Source organism: Pleurodeles waltl, chromosome 4_1 (assembly GCF_031143425.1).
Source record: "Pleurodeles waltl isolate 20211129_DDA chromosome 4_1, aPleWal1.hap1.20221129, whole genome shotgun sequence".
Lineage (NCBI taxonomy): Eukaryota > Metazoa > Chordata > Amphibia > Caudata > Salamandridae > Pleurodeles > Pleurodeles waltl.
In genome coordinates, this window is record NC_090442.1 from 314,781,843 (window position 1) to 314,806,388 (window position 24,546).

Sequence of the window (24,546 nt, forward strand, 5' to 3'; positions counted from 1 at the left end):
CGCAAGCTCCCGCATGGGGAAGATGTCATTTTGCCTTCTTTCTCCGATCTTGTTCCAGAAGCAGCAAAAGAAGCCTATGCTGTTGCGCTATATCGCAATCACGTCGGTTGGGACAAGGAGTCTCCTTGTCATGTTGTTCCCGTTAGGTCTACACCCCAACCGCAGCCACAATACCCTGTTAAACATGAAGCAAAAGCTCCAGTGAAGGAGATACTATCACAACTTGAGTACCAGGGAGTAATTGAGCCTTGTACATCTGCGATGAATAACCCATTATTCCCCGTTGCAAAGCCAGATCATTCATATAGAATAGTGGTTGATTATAGACACTTAAATAGTCATACACGCACATATGCTATACAAAACTCACACAGCACAGCACTGATAAACAATATAGTGCGTAAAAAAATAAAAACTACATTGGATATATCTAATGGATTTTTCTGCCAGAATTTAGCGCATGAAAGTAGGGACCTAAGTGCATTTTCATTTGGCTTCCAGAAACGCTTTTGTCGTTTACCTCAAGGCTATAAAAATAGCCCAGGCCTGTTTTCAGCCCGTGTAACATCAATTTTGCACGAGATTGATTCCAATGCATTGTCCTATGTGGATGATATTTATCTCACTGACGACGCCCTCGACATTCATCTTGCGAGGGTCGATCGGATCATTTTGAGGTTTGCGGACCTCGGTTATAAATTTGATTTTAAGAAAAGCAAAATAGCCTTTCTTAGTGTGTTGTTCCTGGGATATGAGCTATCAAACGAAGGGAAGAGCCTGGCCCGCACTTTCTAGAAAAGTGTGCTCAACTACAGCCTCCCAACACACTTAAGAAATTACAGTCATTACTGGGTTTCTTCAATTTTGGCAGAACATACATTCCAGATTATGCAGAACGCATCAAGCCACTTTATGACTTAATTCAGCCCAATTTTTCTAGCAGGCGATGGACGATTGAACACACACACATCCTTAGAGACATGCAACGGGAAATGCTAGAAGCGAAACACTTACACACACGTGACAATAAAACAAATTTGGTCATCAGAATAATTGCTGGTGCCCTTGGATTTACTTATGTCACCTTTAATGAGGATGACACAGTGCTGATAGCATATAAATCACATTTATATTCAAATGCTGAAAAACATTTTGCACCTACAGAAAAGATTCTGACAGCAGTTCAGATGGCCGTCATAAAAGAGAGGCCACTTGCCCAGGGGAAACGCATTATTGTTGTCTCCCCGGTGCTGGCCTTAGAGGCTGTCACTAAAGCGAGCGTTCCGAACGCTAAGGCATTACATCCACGCTGGATTCAATGGGCAACGTCTCCGACCGCCACTGATGTCGATTTATGTATTCGATCAAAGGCTTCAGACACAAGAATTTCTCCAGTATGAACAGGAGTACCCCGCTCCTCTAAATATCTTGCCACTAGACAGTTATAATACTATCATTTATACTGACGGATCAGCACAACCGGCTGTAGGTACTAAACATCAATACTCGGCAGCTTGCGCAGCCGTGTGCGGAGTGATGGAAGATGGAGTTTTCCACCCTCACAATACCTACACGCAGACCTTAGGGGACTGCACAGCCCAGTTAGCTGAGCTTAAGGCTCTTCTTCTAGCGCTCGAACATACTGGGGCAGGAAGCCAGACTTTGATAGTCTGTGATTCATATTACTGCGTCCAGTCATACAATGAATATCTCAATCATTGGAAACTGAACGGGTTTAGGGATTCTAAAGGAAACACCATTAAACACAAAATGATGAGGGGAAGGGTAGCTGATCTTAAGGATAAGCTACCATGTGTCCATGTAGTTCATACATTAGGAAACCAACGTGTAGGGATACACGTTGCCGGCAATACATTGGCTGATGAAGCGGCCAAAGCATCAGCAGCTACGGCTTCTGTGGCTGCAGTGACTCGTTCTCGGACGAGATTGGATAATGAAATACTGATTGCCGTTAAAGCTTCGGCTGCAGGCAAAACTCTTCCGAAAGGTTACCCAACAAACTATACTTACCATATCAGTGCACAGAATGTTGCTTATACAACAATTCCTGGGGTTGGAGATTGGGTGATCCCCAATAAAGACTAGAGATTAGAGCTGATTACAGCCGCACATGAGGGTGTCGCTTCTGCACATGCTGGTATATAGGCCACGATAACAATTCTACAACAACGATACTGGTGGCCTGGTCTATGCAGACGAACTAAGCAGTATGTCCTTTGCTGTGAGATTTGCCAGCAGATTGAGGGCTCTAATATCAAACGCCTTCCGCAGACATCCCTCTTAGTGTCAGACAAGCCACTTCAGTGTGTGTACCTAGACCATTGTGGTCCCTTACAGCCTGATGGTGCATACAAATACATTCTAGTGGCTGTGGATTCCTGTTCTAGATTCCTGTGGGTATGGCCACAGCGGTCGGATGACGCCAGGATTGTTATAAAAGATTTGCTGATCTTTATCGGTACATATGCGGTTGCAGCATTCCATTCTGACCAGGGCCCTGCATTTGCCTCTAAAGCATTCAGGGACACCATGGGGACGATGGGTGTTGAACTCCATTACTCCTCACCATACCATCCCGAGGGAAATTCGGTCGTGGAGAGGCGGAATCGTGATCTAAAGCAGTCCTTAACAACTCGAGTATTAGGTTCAGGCCGCAGTTGGTTACACCACCTATATGGGGTCCAGAGAGCACTGAATAATCTGCCAAGACGGTCCTTGGGGGGAAAGTCTCCATATGAGGTTCTCTTTGGGATACCTATGTATGTCCCCGATCTTGATGCCCCTGGTATGGTGGCAGCAGACATATCATTTGACATAAAAGAACGTCTCACTGTTTTACAGGAGCTTCAACAATTTTGTGATGATAAATCATCTGCAAGTGCTGCCACCTTAGGAATAAGGGAATTGGCGAGAACTTTGACTGGCTGGATTCCTAACGTTGGGGATCTGGTTCGTGAGAAGATAGCTGTGAAAAAGGAGTTCGGTCCATCATACAGAGCACCTGTGCCGGTCTTGGGTATAAAAGGCACCAGGACTGTCATCTTACCACCACTGTCTGGTTCTAAGTCGAACAGTTTAATCTCCATTGATGACATCAAATTACACCATGTGGCCGATCCTTCACAGTAGACCAGGAGGTCCCTTGGGTGGTTCCCGAAACCCTCTCACTACCCAACAGGACAACCATCTACATGGTAGGATGAACATCACTACTACCAACTATGCAACTATGTCAACTGCTGTTCCAGACACTCCCTCGACCATGGGGAGGGCGGAAAATGAACTTTTGTTGGTTCCAGTCACATCTTCGGTGACCACCTCGCTTCAAGATTTGGCTGTATTTTACACAAACACTTCCACGACTAATTACGTTGTCTATCAAGAACCTCCACGAGCGGTGGATCAGAATTCAGCGGCTCCTATGCTTGCAGAGACTACCTCTGGCTATTTCATTGACATTGATGATTTTTCTTCGGATTCATCCTCTACTATGACTGACGATATTTCAAAAAGTAGTAAGCTATATCGATGGCTTAAAAAGACCTATTTGATCTACCCATGGAACTATCTATGGTTCTGTTTGACATTTATTGCATTATTTTTATGGATTGGTTTTGTGACTGTTTTCTTTTTGCTAATTAATGGTCACTATATTCCTGATCGCTCCTCAGTGGAGCCTGTTGATGAAATTTTAACACCACATCATTCTTCACATAAGGTCCTAAGAGATTTGTCCCCTGTAAATTTTACAGCTATACCAATTACTGATGGGATTGTGTGGGAAAAAGTTCCATTCGATATATACGGGCCTATAGAGATTATTCAAATACCATACGTGTTCAAAATTTCAGTGTCTGATGTTATTACACCTAATGTTGTCTCTGATGATTGGGATGTCCAAACAGTTGATTCCATGCTAGCTGAAATGAAGGACTATTCCGCTTTTTGAAGAGATGATATATATGATTATACAATTAATTATGGGGAAATGTTCTGCTTTAACAATTGGGGACATCACTACCTACACCGTGCATCTAGATATAGGCCTCTCTTGAACTACACACAGTGGGAACACTGTTCGACACCACAGGTGGGGAGTCCAAAGTATTATAGCGATAAATTTACATACTTTTCTGGGCATGATCCAAAAAAAGCAGAGTCATATTATTTTAAAATACCTCCGGCACAAATTAGAAATTTTTTGCTAACAGATACAAAACTGATTTATTCAGATCCCTTTGTTTCCCGGCTCTCGATTGAGGGTTATGAATATTGGAAGAGCACTACTGACTTAAAAAGTGTATGGGGGACACAAGATTGGCAGATACAGGGTAGGGAAGCTTTGTTTCGAGCATGCCTGATTCCTGTGCAAATGATTTTCTTAAATGATACTATTGTGCAGACATCCTTTCTGGGGGTTAGCAAAAATTAAAGACCTGAACACGCCCAGTATCCCTACTCCCGCAAAATTTAGAGATTGGCAACACTTTCTTAATATCACAGAAGACAGGCTAGATGCAATGGTTAAGGCTGGTACCTATAATTCTTCACTTTCCCGTCCCGGCGGGTGGTTGGTATGGCCTGACACTGATGAGTGTCAAAAGCGTTTCTTGAACTCTTCAGGGGTTTTTTCCATTAACAGGCCTGACCCTCGCTTTCTATCAGGTCAACATACAGGTATAATTACAACATACAGTGTGGGCAAGCTGTGCCAGCAATGGGTACAGACAAACACGTTAACAGCGGTTAAGAAACACCTGAACACCCTTTCTGACAGTATAGACTTACAGGATTTCCTGCTAGGTCCAAGAAAACAGCGCTCGAAACGGTTTTTATATGCTATGTACAATGAAATTTGGAAACTTTCCCAGATTGAGGCTGCTGCACGTTTAAGGAAACTAGATAGGGAAAATTTGGAAAAAACATTAGCTGTTGTCGACAATGGCATGAACACGCTGTCCAACAGGATTTATTCACTATCAAATATAGTGTTGTCTGCTATTGATATCACTCAGACAGACTTGTCCCGGTTATATCATGGGCAAACACAGCTACGTTCCATCATGCAGCTGGGTTGGACATTACAGACACTGAAAAGTGGCCACATTCCATGGAGGTACATTAATGGGATTTAATTATTCACTGCTTTTAATTTTTCCAGGAACAAGAGACAATGGCTAAAAGGGAGGCTAGTTTCACCCTGCTTCAAGTAGAGAAATTAGATAAGTTGCCCTTCACGGTAGCAGAGAGTCCTTCAACTATCTGGCTCTTGCACGACATTATTAATTTACCGATTTCGACCTTTCGTTTCTCGAGCTGCCTGAAACATCTTGCAGTGGGATGATATGAGCAGCTAGGAGATAGCTTTATTAAGGAAGAGTGGGAGTTGCCCTTTGACTATAGATGTCTGAACGGTGAACAGGAGGTCTTTCTTAGTGGAAGTGAGTGTGAGACTGCTGTTCGTCATTCTATGATATGCAAACAGGTGTCTCTTCACGGTCTTTGCGATGCAGGGGTCGCGAATTTGGCCTGTTTTCTGAAGGGTACTCGCGTCCCCTTGATTCGTCCAGTATTTCATGTACTTTCCAATGGCAGTTATGTGGTACTGAACGATCAAAGCTGTTGCGGCATGCGACCTGGAATTGCCTACGCAATCTCAGTCACGAAGGTCGTTACGTGTTGTGGACATGTTTTGTTTCCCCCCACACGAGAGATAAAAGTATCTGACATGTGGCCTCACATAGATACTATTAATGTGAACTATGACAAGTTGAGTAGGCTAAAGGTACTATTGTTTCAGAAACAGGTCGCCTTGACATCCGCAAAAGAGATGTATGCTCTCCAGATTGCGAGATCATCAGCCGAGATACAATCCCTTTTAAATACCGATTTCCCCAAACTCTTTGGAGAGCTGGAATCCAGAATATTCAATGCTTCAAGCACCACTGGGATTGTTAATTTCTTTAAGGCTGTCGGGTCTGGTTTCGTGTCCATCTTCCAGACTGTCTTCGGAGTCATCCCATCAGCCATCCATTCTCTCTTTTCAAGTGTGTTTGGTGGCTTTCCAATTATTTTGGCTTTAATTGGCAGACTACTACTGCTATTTCTTCTGATTTGCGGTGGTTGTTTCTTTCCAGCAACGCAGAGCAATGGAGCCACTCCCGCCAACTCCACTGTGCCGTGAGCGCATGGTTCGGATCTTCGGTGCACCTTTGCTGGTGGAACTGGAGCTTGACTGGTCATTGTCATTTCGGCCACTTCTCTGGTGTGTACAACCAGTCTTCCGCTGCATATGGTGTCTCTTTGAACATCTGCCTATGATCTGTCTTGCTGTTGCACCGACATCTCCTGTGGACCACGAACTGCTGATGTCCCCGATGAGGGTTCATACACGGTCATGCCCCTTGAGACTGAGGTTTCTCCGCGAGGCCACCTATGAGCCTTCCGTTATGAGATCTACCATGGATGAGGACACTGCAGCAAGAATCGATGCACTAGGAAATACGGCTCACTTCTGCTCTGTGGATCCGTTTGTCCGCCCAGCACTAGACTTAACTTCGAACGATGTTGACTCATTTTTTAGATCTTTGACTGCTGACTTCGATGACATTCTTCAAGATCATGAGTATAACACATAATTTGATGAATTGATTTGCCATTCCCGATTTCAAATTATGCAATTAAATTGACATTTGCTGTTGCACGCTGTACTTGTCATAGTTGACATTAACATCTCTGTATGTATTTTTAAACAGATTTGTTTTAACATATTTTTAACACACGCAAATGCTTTTTGGCTTGTTTTAGCATTTAGCTTTTAGTTCAGGAGCAATTGTTTAGCGTTTGGGTTCCTGTACCTTCATCATACCTAAACAATGGGGAGGGTGTAGTGAATCCTAGTTCGTTTTAATGGGATAGCAGGAGTTAGATTAGCCTCTGGCTTGTAGACTTGTGCCCCCGTCACCTAGTGACTTTTAACCTACTTAGCTTGCTCTGTCTTAGCCCATTTAATTATTTATTTCTTCTAAGATGGCTGCCTTGTTTATAGTTAGGCCACTTGCTATGAGTTACATTATCAGTGTCACCGCGCCAAGGCGTCAAGATCAAGCACCAAAGACAAACAAACAGTAGGTGTTCACACTTAGGGATTTTCCCTCTCTATACTTTCGAGGGATTGTTGATGTTAATTGCCGTCCCAAGCATGCCTGTTATCTATTGTTTAGGAATACACTTACGTCAGGGGACCTTGTAGATCTGTATAAATACATCACACTTTAGACAGATAATCAGAGGGATTCCGACCGGAGGGCATCGCCACCATCGCTGATACCGATGCTGCAGTCGTCTTGACGCTGACCCAGTCTTCGTGTCCCTACGGAGTCTGAGATAGAGACCTCATTCCAAGGTAACGAGGGTTGGGGGCTCCTCTCATGGACACAGCTTTGGCAGATTAGGTTTAGCAAACCCAGCTCTCCTTTAGGTAGGAGGTTAGGCCTATTCACATGAGGGTAATAGGGCATATTCCATTTTATATATCTTTTTCATGTATTGCAAAATGGTGGGGGTCTTCATAACAATGACTCTCTTCTTCACAATACTGTTACTTGCTATATTCATTATCCTAATCATTGCAGTCCATGCGACTTATCGCAAATTGCAGTTATGTTAAATAAAAAGCTATTATAACTTTACTGCATCTGTGTCATTGCCTGTGTTTGTATGAGACATAATATATCTGTGAGAAAAGGGTAATCTCCGTTTAACCACGACATACCCTGAGATATCTTACTTTGAGTCCATGCGTAAGCGACTGCCATAAATCACCTTTTACTGTTGTGTTTCTGGTGAGGTACTGCTAGTAAGCCGGTAAGGTTGGGACAACAGTTGCGACTTGTTGTAGGAAAGACTCAGTCGCCTACAAACAGAAGTACTGTTATCCTTAAACCAGCAGTCTTGCTCAGAGCAAGAGTCCAAACTACCACACCCCTTTGCCTGTGAGTGTGCTTTTCTTGATTGGCCTGTAGTTACTTCTGCCTTAGAGACGACAAAGACTGGAATTTGCTATGTTTTCCTGCTTGTGAAATGTCTCCAAGGGCTTGGCCTGAGCTTGCCCCCGTCCTGAAGTCTCAGGGCCATCAAAGACTTCCTCTGCCAGTACCTGGACTCTCTTGCTGAGACTCCTACCCTGCCAGGTGGCAGTGCCTGGGCCCTTGAAAGGAGAAGCTGGTGAAACCAAGGCTGAAATCCATACACGGGAGCCAAGCAGGAGAAAAATCAACACAGCACCTGCCTCGTGGCTGAAAAATGGACACACCACCTGCTTTGCGGCTGGAAAATCGATGCAACACCCGCTTGTGGCTGCAGAAATCAACGCATCACCCACACAGTGCGGCTCTTCACTATTGTGTTTCAGGATTTCTCACACATCATCGCTGGGCGTCAAAACCACAGTGAACCTGCACGGACCCAAGGCTGCCCTTCTGGAAATCGTTGCATCGCTCTTCTGTGGGAGAGAAAAAACAAAGCATCGCCTCCCCAACCAGAGAAAAACGACCCATGGCCTCTCTTGTGAGTCAGGAATCAACACATCATTTACTTTTCCGACACCCGCTCACCCATACGGCCTTATTTTTGACGCATACCACGTACTTTGTGTAAAAATAATGCATCCATTGATTTCTATGGATGAAGACTCTTTTTAATTTAAAAATTCATATCTTTGTGTATGTTGGATTTTTGTTGTTTTGGTCTTGTTTTATTTAGATGAATATTGGGTATTGTTCTAAACTGGTGTTGTGCCCCTCTTGTAGTGTTTTTTCTGTATTACTATGTGTATTGGTGCAAATACTTTACACATTGCCTCTGAGATAAGCCTGACTGCTTGTGCCAAGATACCAAGGGGGTGAGCAGGGGTTATCTGAGCTGTGTATCTCCCTTACCTTAACTAGAGTGAGAGTCCCTGCTTGGACAGAGTCCAAACTAACTGCCAACCAGAGACCCCATTTCTAACAGTACCGTCTTGAAGGATGTAATTTTTGTTTTTTTTGCACAGTTTCCCTCTGCAGGGCTTTCAGTGCTATAGTACTGTTCTTTGAGTTCTCTCTGCTTCTCTGATTCAGTACCTCTTTCTGTTTTTCTAATTTCATATCCTGCCTACATGTTTTATTCATTTATTTATTTGGTTCACATGTTTATGTAGCAAAACGCAACTCAGACTAGATGACAGTGTAGTTGACAAGTAAAGCAACATTGGTGAGCATGAACTCTCCTTACACAGATGCTGAAAAAACACTAAAATAATTAGATGCTACCATAAACTCGGTTTTCCAAAATGGAAGCTTGGTGTAAGAGATGAGAAGAACAGACCTGATGAATTGGAATAACGTGGTAGAGTTAAAAGAGCAGAAAAGGGAAGGGAGTTATGGAGTATAGAAAGGAGAGAGATAGATAACACAGAAAAAACAGAGGACACAGAATAGGCCAACAATTAAAATGCCATAGCAGATTGCGGGAAAGATAGCAGGCAGGATGAGGGATGACCATTAAGAAAAGATGGCAGTGAGCGATTGGGGTATGGACCTAAGGTAAGAAATACGAGACAGATGTTGGATCAGGAAAGAGGAGGAAGAGAAAGGTTATAGGAGGAGGATTGAGAATGCAAAAAATTATGAATGTACAAGATAGCATATACATAGTAAAGTTGAATGTAACCAGTTTTTTGTGAAATTGTAAAAATTCCATGTCTTGACGTATGTTTTCAGGTAAAGAGTTCCAAAGAGAGGTGGCTGCCCCTAGAATGAGTGGATTACAGTAATCTTAGAATCAAGCATGCAAACCTTTTTGCTCTTAATGTTTTTACAACCGCCAGAGATTTTTTGCAAAGATGATAGGTAGTCTGGATTTTAGAGGTAGATGAAAACAAACATGATGCTTGAGTTTAATTTGTGCTTCTGTGGGTAGTCAGTGTAATTCATGATAAATCCTAGTGATATGGTTACGTGTTCTTTGCCCCAGAGGATATCAAACAGCGTAATTCGTCAATATGTTAAGGCATGCCAAAATGGAATTGTTGTTGTCGGCCAGAATGGAATTTCCATAGTCAAGTCATGAAATCACAAAAGTTGGATTACCAATGAGAGGCTTTAGTTTTTTTCAGTGAAATAGGTAGTGAATGTTGCAGATTATTTGTGTGCTCAATGTGTGAGGACATGGAGAGCTGTGGGTCTAGCTAGAAGCCAAGGGGTTTATTCTCAGTGGCAAGTGAAGGCGTGAAATGATACATGTCAAGTTCTAAGAGCCAGTTGTGGTCAAATGTGCATTCATGCTGACAATGAAGAAAGATACATTCTTTATTGTAAGGGTTAAGTCTTAGGAAGTTGTATGACATCCATATATTAAGGTTGGAGAGACACTATTTTAGTATGTGAATGTCAGTGACAAAATAGATTTTCACATAGGTTTGGATATCTGCATCATTTTGATGGATTGTGACACCAAAACTCTTCATAATGTCTCTCACTGGTTCGATGAATAATTAAAGTTGGAGCAAGCATTGATCATTGCCAAATTCCACAGGTAATTGTATCTGAGCTAGAAGGGTATGTCCAAGCCTTTCCACTTTGTTTAAATGTTTTTACAGTGATTGCACCATTGCCTTAACCGAGTCGAATCATGAGTTCCACAATTGTTAGGGTGATCTTTAGGGCTCTTTGATTTTGGGAAGATCACCCGAATCATTTATGAGAGGGTCTTGCATTTTCCGAGCTAGATAGTTAAACATTCATGCTATTCTATGAAATCATTTCCATGACCCAGAAACGGATTTCTTTTGTGTTTTTTTGTTACCCTTTTCTCTCTTTAAATTAATATGCTACAATCTTCCCCCTGTGATAGGGACTAGAGAATGTTTATCAATATATACATTGGTGGGGCAGTCAGTGCTGAGTTTTTTGTGGGCATTCAAGGCACACTTTCTATTTACAATGCTTTGAATTTATTTAACTCATTTTCCTATGACATAATCCAACATTTTTTCTGCTTCTGTGTTTTGTGTAGCTTTGGTTGATCTTTACTTACCGAGTCTCTTTCATGTCCATTGTTTGGTCGGCTTGCCTGTTAATCTCACTTCTTTGAATTAAACTCTACATTCCATCATTTCTCTTGTAAGAGGCTTCCATGTATTTGAAATGTAGTTAAGACAGATTTGCTGTTCCTGAATCCTTTAAATAGTTCATCATTCTTTCCATCAGATATTTATGTTATTTGTATGAGCAATAGTTGATCCTGAGAGTAAGGTCCAGTTGTATGAAGAATAGAAATGGTGATTACCAAGTAGCAATTTTTTTGTGAATCTTTTTTTGTAATGGCTATTACTAATGTACAAAGAGGTTATCTAGCCCCTATTCCCTAAATAGTGATTTTTAGTAGGTCGCAATTACACCTACATCATAAATATTAATGAGGTAGGTCACAATTTGTGACCCACTACAATTCATTGCCATCACAGGGATGACAGCCTGCTGGGGCAAGCAGACCACCATGCCTGCGATTGCTTTTAAACAAAGCAACCAGTTTTTTTTCTTTATTTTTTTTTTTTAATGCAGCCCATTTTCTTTAAAGGAAAACAGGATGCATTTAAAAATATTTTTTTAAAAAGTTAATTTTTTCATATATATATATATATACATATATGTTTTTTTTTTTTTTTAAAGAACAGGGTTTTTTTCTTTTAAAGAACAGGCTGCTCCTAAAAAAATATATATTTTTGAATATTCTTAAAGGGGAGGGGTTCCCATGGGGCGAATTTGCAAATGGGTTACCACCAGTTTGAGTTGGTGGTACCCTACTTCGGTTACAAAACATTCATACATCCCATTCTGATTCAGTATTTGGAAGGGACATCCTAAACATGCCCCTTCCAAAAAGCGATTCGGTATGTATTTCAAATTCCAAATTGCGATTCTGTAACATGTTACCGAATCACAATTTGGGATTCATACATGCCAAAATGCATTTTTTTGGTTCGTAAATGGACTGACTCTGCCACCTCAAAAAAACATTGTATGTCCAACCCTAAAGTAGCTAAAGTAACTTGTTTGCGTTTAATATGGTTGTTCTCTTTGTTATTTTATATAGATCAAATTGAAGAGTCTTCCCCAGATATTAATAGTTGTTCATAGGATAGAAGGATGTTTGAATGTAGAAGTTGCTTCCTGAAAGTAAGCTTTCTGAGTGTAATCTGATCCGGGGAGTTCCAGTGACCTTTTCAAATGCTTAGAAGTCAGTTGCTATAAAGTAGGTCACCAGTTGGAAAGTTTTTTTAAAAGTAATTAAATTGATTGTGATAATTAAAATAGTATGTGGTCCCATAATCATATTGTGAAAGTAAGAAAGTTAAGAGCATTGGCTTCAACACAGAGATTTACCCTACTCTGCTTCTTAGAACTGATAAGGAAGGTATTTGAAAGTCTTTCCAATCATACAATCAGCTTGTAGTTTTGTTTCCTTTTTTGGCAATCTAAGGAGAAAAGCTTAATGGATATCTTTAATTACTCTTGTAAATGTATACATACATAAGATAATGGCCTAAGTAGGCAACAATGAACAGAAATGTAATTTTTCGAGGCCAAAGACGCCATAAACTCTGGTCAAATAAAAGTCAATGTTTTTTCTAAACACTCCTTTATCACTGTTTTTTTTTTTTTTCTTCAATTGATTAACCTTGCTTCCCACAACACAAGTCTGCTTCACACAGCATCTGTTGAGTCAATATCGACTTCAGAGTCAACCCTTATTCCCTCTTCTGTTTCACTAATGAAGCCACCCGGAAAGGAATCAGATTTGTACCTGCAGTGCTAGACACAGTGAGTGGTCTTAGAGGCCAGATGCAATTTGCGACCAGTATTTGTGCAACTAGTTGGGTAATTTGCCAATTGCTCTATGTGGTAATAGGTTGTTTAGCAAATTACTGATTTGTAGTTGGTTCAGTCTACCTCCTGAATATTAAGAATGAAGGTTGAAAATTGTGATCCAGTGGGAGTCGCAGCCATCACAGGGATGGTGGCCTGCTGACATGAATGCTTTTAAATAAAGCATTGTTTTCTTTAAATACAACCTGTTTTCCTTAAAGAAAAATGGGATGCGTTTAAACAGCCTACTCTTAAAAATATTTTTTTTTAACATTCACAAATGGAAGATTTCCTGTTTGCCAACAGATACCACCTCCTTTGTAGTGTTGGTAAAATATTAATGTTTAGCCACCATGTTTCGGTCGCAAAATATTAATACATACCACTACAATTTGATATGTGGAACGGATGCTCTAAACACACCCTTTCCAAATACTGAATCATTATTAGGTCACAACTCCCTGGCGGAACTTGAGGGTTACGCCGCTACACTCCCGTAGCAACAGCAAACGGGGGAACTCCTGCCGTATCCGGGTCCGAAGGGGGCTCACACCGACGCTGCCACTTGGTTGGCTCCGTCGGCACTGACTTGTGGACCCCGCAAGAACTTCACCCCCAGAAGGAGTGTCAGGGAGTGCGGATGGCAGCGCGCTCAGGGCAGGCGGCTTCAGGGCAGTTCCAGGGAGCTGCATGTACCAGCGCCGAGGCAGGGAGGCCCCTGAATAAACCAGGAGCTGCCAGGGAGAGGGCCAGGGTAAGGTCAGACTCTGGAAGGGCCCCTCTCTGGCTGGTACAGTTACCCTTGACAACACTCCCAAAGGAGCTGAAACGGAACACGGGCATTTCACAGCCCCCCACTCTCACCCTCAATCTTCCCCAGCCTCCCCCAGCACCCCACACCCCCACCTCTTGGGCAGAACGGTGCATGGCAGGAAGCAGGAGAGGGAGCGAGAAGGCAAGTGAAGCAGAGTACAGTGCGAGGGCAGCAGCTGCCAAGAGAGAGCCCCAGCCCTCCACGGAAGCGGCCCAGCCAGGTCTGGGTGAGGCTTGTGGGGAGGCTGGTATGACCCGCTCGCCAACAGCACTCTCTAGGGGGTGCCACACAAGCACCCCTTCCTCAGGCCACATAGCAAAGCCAGGTCCCAGCAGGACCCAGCAGGGGCCAACCGGCCCCCACCAGATCAACCAGGACCACAACAGGACACCCAGTAAGACTCAGCAGGACCCGGAAGGCCCCATCTGCAGCCCAGCAGGCCTACAGCAAGACCAGAAGGGGGCGGTTCCAGGAATCAAGGTACGTGCGCCACCACACTACCGAATTCCATTTCCATTTCCCCAATCAGCAGCGATATCACCACCCACAACCAACATTCACCCAGAGCGAGTGGGAACAGCAAGTGACTATGAGAACACGCAGCTCCCTCCTCCTGAGTGCCCACGACAGGATCCAAAATCTAATGAAAAAAGAGAAAACAGCGCCCAACAAGCATAGCAGGGGAAAGATGAAGCGCACCAGGAGGCATCAAAACAAGAAGAGGCAGACCCCCAGAAGGCCAACAATGCCAAGGAGCCAAAGGTGTGCACCCCGTGAGCAAAAGCTGGTGCATGGGGGATGCCGAAGAACGAGGGGCCAAGGAATAGACAAGTACTTCACACCACTGGAGAAAAACGGCTGCTGCAAACCCTCTCCTGGAGGAACACTCTCAAGACCACAGCCAAACCGAAGATCCCTCAGTGACAGTGTCATTACAATAAGCACCTGCTCGGAAGCTGCTCCCCCAAATAAAACGGCACAGGAATCCATGCCGGACCTGTCCATCCCAAGCGCGTCAAGCACGCAGCCCCGCCATATAACTAATGACAATCCACTGTAGCACACCATCCAGCCTCAAAAGTGGGAATCCCCTGTATCTCCAGTCATAGTGATAAAAGGCAGGGGTGGCGGCGGGACACCCAGAAACCACTACTCCAAAGAAAACAGCATAGAAGAAAGCCAGGAAATAGCGGGTCCAGCGCCACCAGCACCTGCCATAGCAAAATACTCAAACCCCCCCTGTTGGGAGGTCACCCTCACACACGAAGAATTAGAGGAGGTCTTCAACAAAGAGGAGGAGCAGTTTGTAGAGGAAAAGGGAGAGACGCTCTCTTCTCATACATAGAAAAGAGCATCAAACATCCCCGTACTATAGGAGAACAGGAACAAAACCACAGCCCCACAAAGGACACCCCGATGACCGGATGGGATGCCCTAAACAGCACACTAACGACCATAACCAATGCAACAATCTTTAACACAGACGAATTAGACATCCAAATCAAAATTTTACAAAGTTTGGCAACCACCACAATGGCAATAAACAATAAGCTGGACAAATTAAATGTGCTGATCCGAAGAGCACAGTCCGACATGGAGGTTAACCAGACATACCAGTGTCACTGTAGCCCAATTTTGGATAAACTCCAAGAGCTGCCATCAGTTATGTCCATACTAGTGACAGATCTCAAACAGAAATTGCTCCATCGGGGAAACGGGAACCAGCTCCCACAGTGCCCACAAAGCGCAAACAACCCACAAAAAAGAACATCAAGCCACTCGGCCCAGGATGCAGCAAGTCCAGCAAGCCCAGCACAGTCTTTAGGATCCTTAGTTGAATGTTCAAACCAGGGACACACAACCACGAAAGGCCCCTTAATTCCAGTCCTTTCCAGGAGAAACAAAAAACGCCCCAGGAAAATGCACAATAAAACAGTGAAGGAGCGGGAAAGTAAATACTCAGAACCCTCCAACCATGGCCATCACAGCTCACCAAGAGGAAGTCCCAGGGCGAAACAAAATCAATCCACAGTGGCCCAACCGGGTGACATAAAGCCGCCGACCACATCATACCAGCGGCCGTCCCCACTGCCCCGGAACAATCCTACAATGCAGCAAGAAGAAGGAAGAACAGGACAATCTGGAATTAAGATTATGGGGTCCGAAAATCACAATAGGAGACTCAAACCGTTACAACCAAACCACTCAGAACCCAAAACTCAGACACAACTCGCAACCCCAGAAGTAACCATACAGCTTCCATCAACAGAGAAGATGGACCGTTCTGGATTAAATCACAGACACATCCCCAGCTTAACAACACACCAAAATCGAACAAGTGAACAAGAACACAGCAAGAACCAGCTCTACTCAGACCAAGGCCAGGTGCACACACAGGTATCCTTTCTTGGAAAGGACTGAGAGTGCGCCAGCAAGCGGATCGGTGCTTCCACCCACGAGGAGTCTACATATCGGACTCCAAAAGCAAGGACGTCCCACCCAAACCCTCCAAATCACCAGCATCATACAATTATCACGACTCAAATGATCACTGAACCAGAAGAAAAGGCAACCATAGACGCCACAGTTACATCAGCCCTGCACACCACAAACGGTGTGAAATCAACAATCAAGCCCACACCTCCAAAAGTCAGGGGTGCTAACACCCTACTTTTTCCCCTTCCTACAAATTTCAGGGCCCTTGGGACATCCTCAATCGAGGCAATCTTCTGAGAGTCTGCAGCTCAACCCAAGGACTAGAAACAATAAGTAGTAAAAATCTGCAATACGTGGCCTTCTAAGGCAAAAAAAGGCGACATGAGCGAAAGTACCGCAGTCTGCTTCAACAGCACAGAAATGGCACAGTTAGTACAATCCAAATCAGAGACATTTGAAGAATGGAGCATAGAGCTAAAGGAAGAGTGTAAAGCAAAATACCCCTCCTTTCTAATCCCGCAAGAAGAGACCAAAAAAATGGACAACTTCTGGACAACTATCTCCCAAGCAGCAATCCTTCTTGCAACAAGCTAAAGGGGCATCTCCTACCTTCACCAAGAGCCCAAGAGAGATCACTATATCCCAGGGCATCTCACAGATAAGGCATTGTCAGGAAGGAGGACTGCAAGACGAGAGACGCAGCTGGTACAGATCCACGTCTCGATCCTGATGGAACCTTGCAGCATAATGTCAGATCCGGAAGCCGCTCTGCCAAAACAATCCCAGCTGGATTAACGCTGTCCAAAAGCAAGTTGTGGGTCACAAACATAATATCTTGGAACATTGCAGGGGTCAGCAAAATCATGCAAGACCCAAATTTGGAAGCCTACTTGAACGACTTCAACATCATATGCCTACAGGAATCCTGGAAAATATCTGAAAACCCGTTAGCCGGATTTGAAGAATTCCTAAGTCCAGCAGCCAGACCAAAGCCCAACGGGCAACCTAAAGGCGGCCTTTCAATCTACATAACCACACACAAATCTTTCAACACTAAGACCATAGACCCGAAGTCAGCTCACATGTTAGCTATCATTATCGAAAACTGGATGTTGGAACAAATACCCATGTCCATCTTAATAATAAATATTTATATCAACCCTAACATGACGCGTAACCAGCACCTGCTAGACACAACCGAAAAAGAGTTATTATCTCTAAAAACTGCATTCGGAAATGCCCCCTGGATCATCACAGGTGATTTCAACCTTAACATGGCCAATCATGGCAAAAGAAGCTCCAGAGAAGGTGCCCTGGACCAGTGTCTGGGCATTCCACCACAAGAATCGCCTTTTAAGGATATGGACAAACGCGATCACCCCCTGGTCAGACTCCTAGAGGCAATAGGACAAAGGACCCTAAACAACAGCTTTCTTAAAGACATCCCCATGAACCTGAGCCACACCACCAAGAAGTCCACTTCTACCCTAGACTACACTTTTGTCTCAACTGACATCTTCAAGTACTTCCAAGACTTCAGGATAGAGATGAGATGCGAAAGTGACCATCACCCTCAAACAATGAAAATAGCAAACTATAACGCTCTTGCTGCAACGCTATAGAGGATAGGTGATCAAGACCCAGGAAGTCACCTCCATCGCATAAGATGGTCCAGCAAGTGCATGGAGGAATAAGAAGTGTGGAAAGACAACTTAACGTCGGAACAAACGGACACAACACCAAAATGGGAGGCTATATTAACATCATTAAGGAACCAGCTAGAGCCTAATAAACCATTCAAGGACGGACCACTAATAAGCAGAAGAGGTTGGTTCACGCAGACATTAAGGCAACAAAGACAACAGCTTAATAAAATCCCCAGATTCCTAAAGAATCAACCACCAGGTAACAGATAACAGCTACCAGAGCACCTTTCATGAACTAAGAAGGCAATATGGGAAGCAAAGCAGGCCTACAGAGATCAGGAATGGATCAGAATTGTGAAAGCCACTAAAGAAAAGAACAGTTGATCGCTGTGGTCTATAGTCAATCAGCTGGAGGGCAAGTCACTTGGGATCCAAAGTAACGCAGTTCCAGAGAGAAAGTGGATTGAACATATCTCTAACCTCTATGGCAGCCCCAACAGAGAGAGAAGCCATCTCCTGCCGCAAGTAGGGAGGCAAAGCCATTATCATTCGAAATACTAAACGTCAAGGAACAACTACGACGCTGCAGACAGAGTGGGGCTCCTGGGCAAAATGGTCACCCAGCAGGAATACTAAAACACGACCCTGCCATTTGGTCTGGCCTGCTCTGCAACCTCTACAATGCCAACAGCACGGAAAACAAAATTCCGGATTCCGGGAAAGGGGCAATTTTCCACCCAATCTGCAAGGAGGGTCCCTACGGAAACCCAGACAGCTATCGACTAATATCACTGCTTGACATCGACGCAAAAATATTTGCGGGTCTCCTGCTCAAGGATCTCAAAGAATGAGCTCGCAAATTCAATCTAATACCTCTGAATCAAACCAGCTTCCAGCCTTCAGCAAGCACCTCAGACAACCTGATAACGCTAGCCATGCTTGCTGAAAAAGATACAAATTAAGAAATGGCCCCTTACACATGCTTCGTGGACCTGTCCAAAGCCTTTGATTCAGTGGACCTGAACAAGCTGTGGGGGAAACTAGCAAACCTTAAAATCCTGCAAGAGCTGCTAACAGAAATACAGCTTCTGTACTTGGAAAATTGGGCAAGGGTGAAATTTGGAAATAATGGAAGAGTGTCGGCCAGAATTCAGATAGACAGAGGTGTTAAGCAGGGCTGTGTTAAGGCTTCAATGCTTTTCAATCTTTACCTGGCAGATCTGTGCACACAACTAAACACCACAAGCTCCCATCCACCCAAACTGAGTAACCATCCCCTAACAGCATTACTATAAGCAGATTACATCGTATTACTGAATCGCTCAGGTACTGGACTCTAAACAAAAAAAAAGTGCTAAACACCTTCAATCAATATTGCACGACTAATGAGCTGGTGGTAAATGCGGAGAAAACCAAGGTAATCATATTTGGAAAATGGATAATTAAGAAAAATAAATGGTCCTGTGGGAATCAATCTGTGGAAAGAAGCAGAAGCTATAAATACCTTGGCGTCTGGCTACAGGAACACTGGGTGCATCACCTACACTTAAACACCCTGAAAGCGAGGTTGGCATCTCTACTTGTATCAGTCCTAGCCCTGGCCCCAAAATTACAAACTCCGATCTGGTCTCCTCTCCTTACAGTGATAAAAGCAAAATTCCTGCCAGCCCTAACATACTGAACGACTTCATGAACATTGCACAAAGCAATGTATTTTGTCTTCCACACAGCTCCTCGCCAGCTCAGATTAGGTTGGAATTCAGATTACAAGATCAAACATTAGCACAAGACGGGGCATTGCTCAAATATGCTTCCATGCAAAGACACGCCCAACCAAACACACTAAAGGCACTGATTTGGGAGGAAATAAACACAAACCAGGTGGAAGTCCCAGATCCATGGCTAAGGAGAATTGCTTTCGCCATAAAGCATCTGCAGGCAGAGGAGCTATGGCAAAAGCCTTTACCCCATAAAAATGGCAGCAACTTCTAAACAAACAAATCAAGATGCTTTTTTGGAGCAGGGACAAAGACAAGTTCAGAAATCGATCACACTCTTGAATGACCATCAACACATATAAGGCTCCAACAGCACAATCATACATGGCAGGAATACTAAAAACGTCACCTAAAATAAAGGTGCTACACGCCAGACTTGGACTACTACCTGCATAGGAGGCCACACCAAAATGGCTTAGACCCACAAACAATAGATGATGCAGACTTTGCTCACATCACACGGGAAAACTTCATACACATCCTTTGTATTTGTCCTGCTGTACTACCTGGAAGAAAGCTGTATCTTGAAAACATTTTCAGTGCCAATGATATCAGAACATACCGGCAGGCTATCCTGTTTAGTCTAAAAGGACGGACTCCACAACATATGGCCTGTTTTGCAAAATATATTTTAAAAACAGAACATTCCTTAAAACATGCCACAAAAAAACAAGATGAGAACACAAGCCCTCAAATGTCATAGGAAATGAACACTGTCAACTCCAAGCTTAGGAGTACCGGCCGCAGCATCTTTATCAACAGCCCTCAGCATACTTCGCCTTTGGACTGAACTATTTATATTTAATCAGTGAAAAAAAAAAGAAGAAAAAAAAAAAACACTTCCAGAGCTTTATTCACCCGGATCCACTTTGTGAAAAGTCTAATTTTAACAGTCAGTAACTCAGTGTTCCAGTAATTAAGATCATACATCTCAAGACCATTACCACACAAAAAGGGCTTACCTGGACTAAAAACCTCAAAGAAAGTAAGAAAGTATTAATTGTTTTATGGTGCTTTTACTGTCTCTTGTACTGTTGCAATGATTTTTAAGTAATTGCGCAATAAAGCATAAACTTCAAACTAGGTCATAACCCCAAATTGTGATTCAGTAATGTGTTACCAAATCACAAGTTGGGTTTGATACATTTGAAAAAGCCTTTTTAGGGTTGCCAACAGGCCGATTCTCAGAATCGGGCCGTTTGCGGCTGCAAAAAGGCTTCGTACATCTGATGATTGACTGGCTTATGCTGAATGTTACTGTGTTGGATACAGGGATTAAGGGCCATATGTACAAACACATTTTCCCATAGACACAGAATGGGTAAAACCGTTTGGTACATCTGGCCCTAGATGTTCTGCATCATTCCTAACCGTTCATAACGACACCGGGGCCTTTTCTAGTTAACAGATAAGTTAGTGTCGAATGTGGATTACTCTCACTTCTCAACCCTCATATTTACCTCCTCATTAAACCACTGTCCACAATCATTAGGATAAAAGGTTTGCAGTTCCATTCATATGCAGATTTATCTGAACTTGCAAGGCCTGGGTGATTACTAGTTTGCCATAAACGTGGGGTTGGAGGTGATCACATCCTTGATGAATACCAGTAGCCTGACGTTCAGCAGTTCAAAAACTGAAATTCTCATATGTGCATAAGCCACATGCTTCAGTTTTGAAGTAATATCCGTCAGCGCTGTTTGGCTTAGTCACCGTCTTTGCAAAAACAGGTGGCAAATGTGAGATTTTTTTGATCCAATGCAACTTTAACAAGCTCTACAGTAGACTGACAAAATGCACCACACAAGTTTAGGTAGATCCTAATAAACGTTTTATGCCAATGCTGTTTCGAGAGGCCTCCTTTCAGGTGAAATGGCACGGCACCACGTGACCAACACATGCAAACATTGGGAGCAATGTTCCGTCTTAATTCAGAGAAGTTCGACAGAGTCATGGCATGCCTAAGCCTTTTAAACTGGGTGCTGGCGGCCAAATGTATACTTTTAAATTGTCTTGTTTGGTATATAATAATATCTCAAGAGTGTCATTCTGGTTTATTTGCCGGCAACATCACCAATTATTTGCTGGCCCGCAATCCAAGATGTAACAAACAAGAGATCTTTGGGAAGCCATAGAACTCTAGCTCTTTATAAGGAAAACCACAATCTTGAAATCCAAGGGCCAGGGATTCGGTATTCACTACCAGAGAGTATTGAACGTGCCTACCTTAAAAACGTTATTGTGTAGCAACTAGAGTAAGTTTGGGTCACTTGTATGTTTCTTTAACAGTGCAGTGAGACTTAAGAACAATTTGATTAGTGTATCCTGTGTGCTTGGTGTCAATTAAGTTTGTGGGATGTGCCAAATAATCATTTCATGTATCCTGTTAACTCTTTACACGCTTCTTCCAAACTGTTTTTTTTATTTATTTATTACATTACAATATACTGTTGCCTTGTCGTAACTACTGAGAGGTTGGTAGTGTTCAGAATAGTGTTCGGAATAGTCATGAGAGTATATGTCCTGGCCGTGAGTTAACAAAACAATGAACAATGCTTGTATTTTTTTTTAATTGTTTTTCACTTATAACATGTCAACATATTGTGGCATTAATCAAATTGTAAGCATAAATTGCCATGCATTCAGTGCATTTTGGCCATGCACACATATTTAAAGAAGTTTGTAGGCAAATCCCCTCCCCCCCCCCAAACCCCCTGGGCCCTATTATAGTAATCCGTCAGCTATGGGGCATTGTTGCTGTTAACAAGTACCATGGTATATGCTCTCAACTGGACTGTCAGTTCCCTTCTTCATATTGCTCGTATCAGTGTCCTGTCAAAGAAAAGGCCCTCCTCTCAAAACCCAGCTTTCTCTCCCATTATTTCCAGATTCATTGTGGACTTGTGTCCTGAAGCATCACAGGGCAGTCGCCAGGTTTTCAGTTAATTTATCATCCTTTCTGGTTTGTTTTATTTGCGTCTCCTCCACTGCATCCTGTTCTCTCGCCCAGCTATCTACGTGAAGCTCCTGCGGTCCCACCAATGAAAGCTATGCATGTTTGGGATAAGTTCGACTCAACACAACAAATCTACATTTTATTATACATATCTTTTCAGAATTAGGACAGTCAGAGAACCATTTGTCTTATGCCTAAATTGCACCTCGTCCCTTATCCTGAAGTAACACCTAGTAAATGTTGGCCACCAAGCATCCTCCTAGAACCAGACGGGTCATCTTTGCAATTGTTTGGGTGCACTCTGGGGCACTTGGAAGTACTTTCCATACTTCTGTGACTCTGGCAGTCTGCACTAGCCATGAGTGTTACAAAAAGAATACCTACTACAATACCAAATATTTGTTGCACCTCGGCCAAAGTCACATATCTGTCTCTCAGACGGAAGTCCCTCACAGTGTTACAGTCACTGGCCTTCCACTTAGTTATTGATGTGCCTTGTTCAGTTTGTTTTTTTAAAGGGTTGTATGCCCCACAATGGCATGCCTGTTCCGAAAGGGTTTTTTTCTTTACTTGTTTGACCACCCTTTTCCCCTCTCATCCAATCTTTTTGATAACCTTGGGGTAAACACGAATCTCGGGGGGATCAGGCGGTGTGTTTTGTGCATACATATCTTGTAACAGACTCTTATTCCAGCTGTTTTCCTATAATGCTATGTAGTGCAGCACAACATCTGGAGGTGTAGAGACACACAACGACCAGGGTAGTTTCTGAATGTCCAGAGTCACTCCTTTCCTCTTACCAGCCCATACCAGATTAACTAAAAGTTGGTTGAGGTATTTGAACAGGGGGGGACATTGATTCATGCGGAACTTACATTTAGTGTGGCAGGGAAATTATTTGACTATGGATACTCCTCGCATCACTGAATTAGAGGCACTGTTTTCCAGAACATAACAGACCCTTTCTACTCCCTCTAGGCATGTTATCCATGCTTAGCATGGAAAATGTTTCCTATCATGCATCACCTGAATGTCCAAGCAGTGGAAGCTTACCACTTCCAGTCTAATACCGTCTCTTGTCAGTTGTCACCATTGAGCTCAATAATTGATTAATTAACGAGGAGATTTTGTTTTTTCCTGATCCTGCGCTAAAACGTTTGTGCATACCTCGTGAAGATTATCTGTATTGTTCTTGATGCCTAAACTGAGATCCAAGGCTTCTCTACCAACGGTTGGATAAAACAGGATTTAGTGTCAATGAACTACTCTAGTCATCAGTGTTAGTATTTTGTTTTTTAAGTAAAATGTATCTGATAAATATTAAGGTAAATATATGTGCATTGCAATGGTTTATTTAGCGCTTTGATGATAAATGCAATGCTAGTTAAATATAAAAGTAATATGTTAACAGAGACATAAATATGATAATTCAGGTAGTTTATGCATCTCTCTCTAGCTGTCTCAGATCCTTGTGCGTTACATTTCTGAAACGTGTTTTCTTTTACAGGACTCACAGTGGTGTCAAATATGCCAGCTTCAAGTACCCAGTGGGCTGCCTCCATAAAAGTTGTCACTTTAAACATTGAAATGCACCATGTGTAAATGTAGTACACCGTGAAGCGTTTTACATTTTTCACAATGTTTTTCAAAATAGGAATACTATGTAACTTGATAGACAAAGATGTTCTATTTTGCATCAAATTTTATTTCTTTCCACTTTGGTATTTTACAGCTACTCCATCTGCGAGTGAGACTATTAAAATGAAACCTCAGCCAGCATTAAAAACATCTGTATCCCCAAAACCTGTTGGAAGTCCTTTGCAAACAAATAGTTCTCTAGTTGGCATGCGAAAACCAAGTTGGACCCCGCCAAGTATGTATATTCTACTATAGAATTTTTGAAAGTGGTTCAGTAGTGTACTTGAATCTGTAAGTTCACAAATCATGGCAGAACTGGACCAAGTCCTGAAGGTGAATAGGAAGTGAC

The 24,546-nt window shown here is 43.0% G+C and overlaps 1 protein-coding gene across 3 annotated transcripts in view; it reads left to right on the forward strand.

Moving 5' to 3' along the window:
- RAD51AP1 (RAD51 associated protein 1) overlaps nucleotides 1–24,546 on the forward strand; it is a 268,051-nt gene that overhangs the window by 144,443 nt on the left and 99,062 nt on the right. For 2 of the 3 annotated variants that reach the window (XM_069228423.1, XM_069228424.1), the window contains exon 10: nucleotides 24,292–24,432. In XM_069228423.1, the coding sequence (XP_069084524.1) occupies nucleotides 24,292–24,432 (141 nt within the window). Of the gene's footprint in view, nucleotides 1–24,066; nucleotides 24,247–24,291; nucleotides 24,433–24,546 lie in introns of those variants that run through there. The other variant, XM_069228425.1, reaches the window with a different exon arrangement.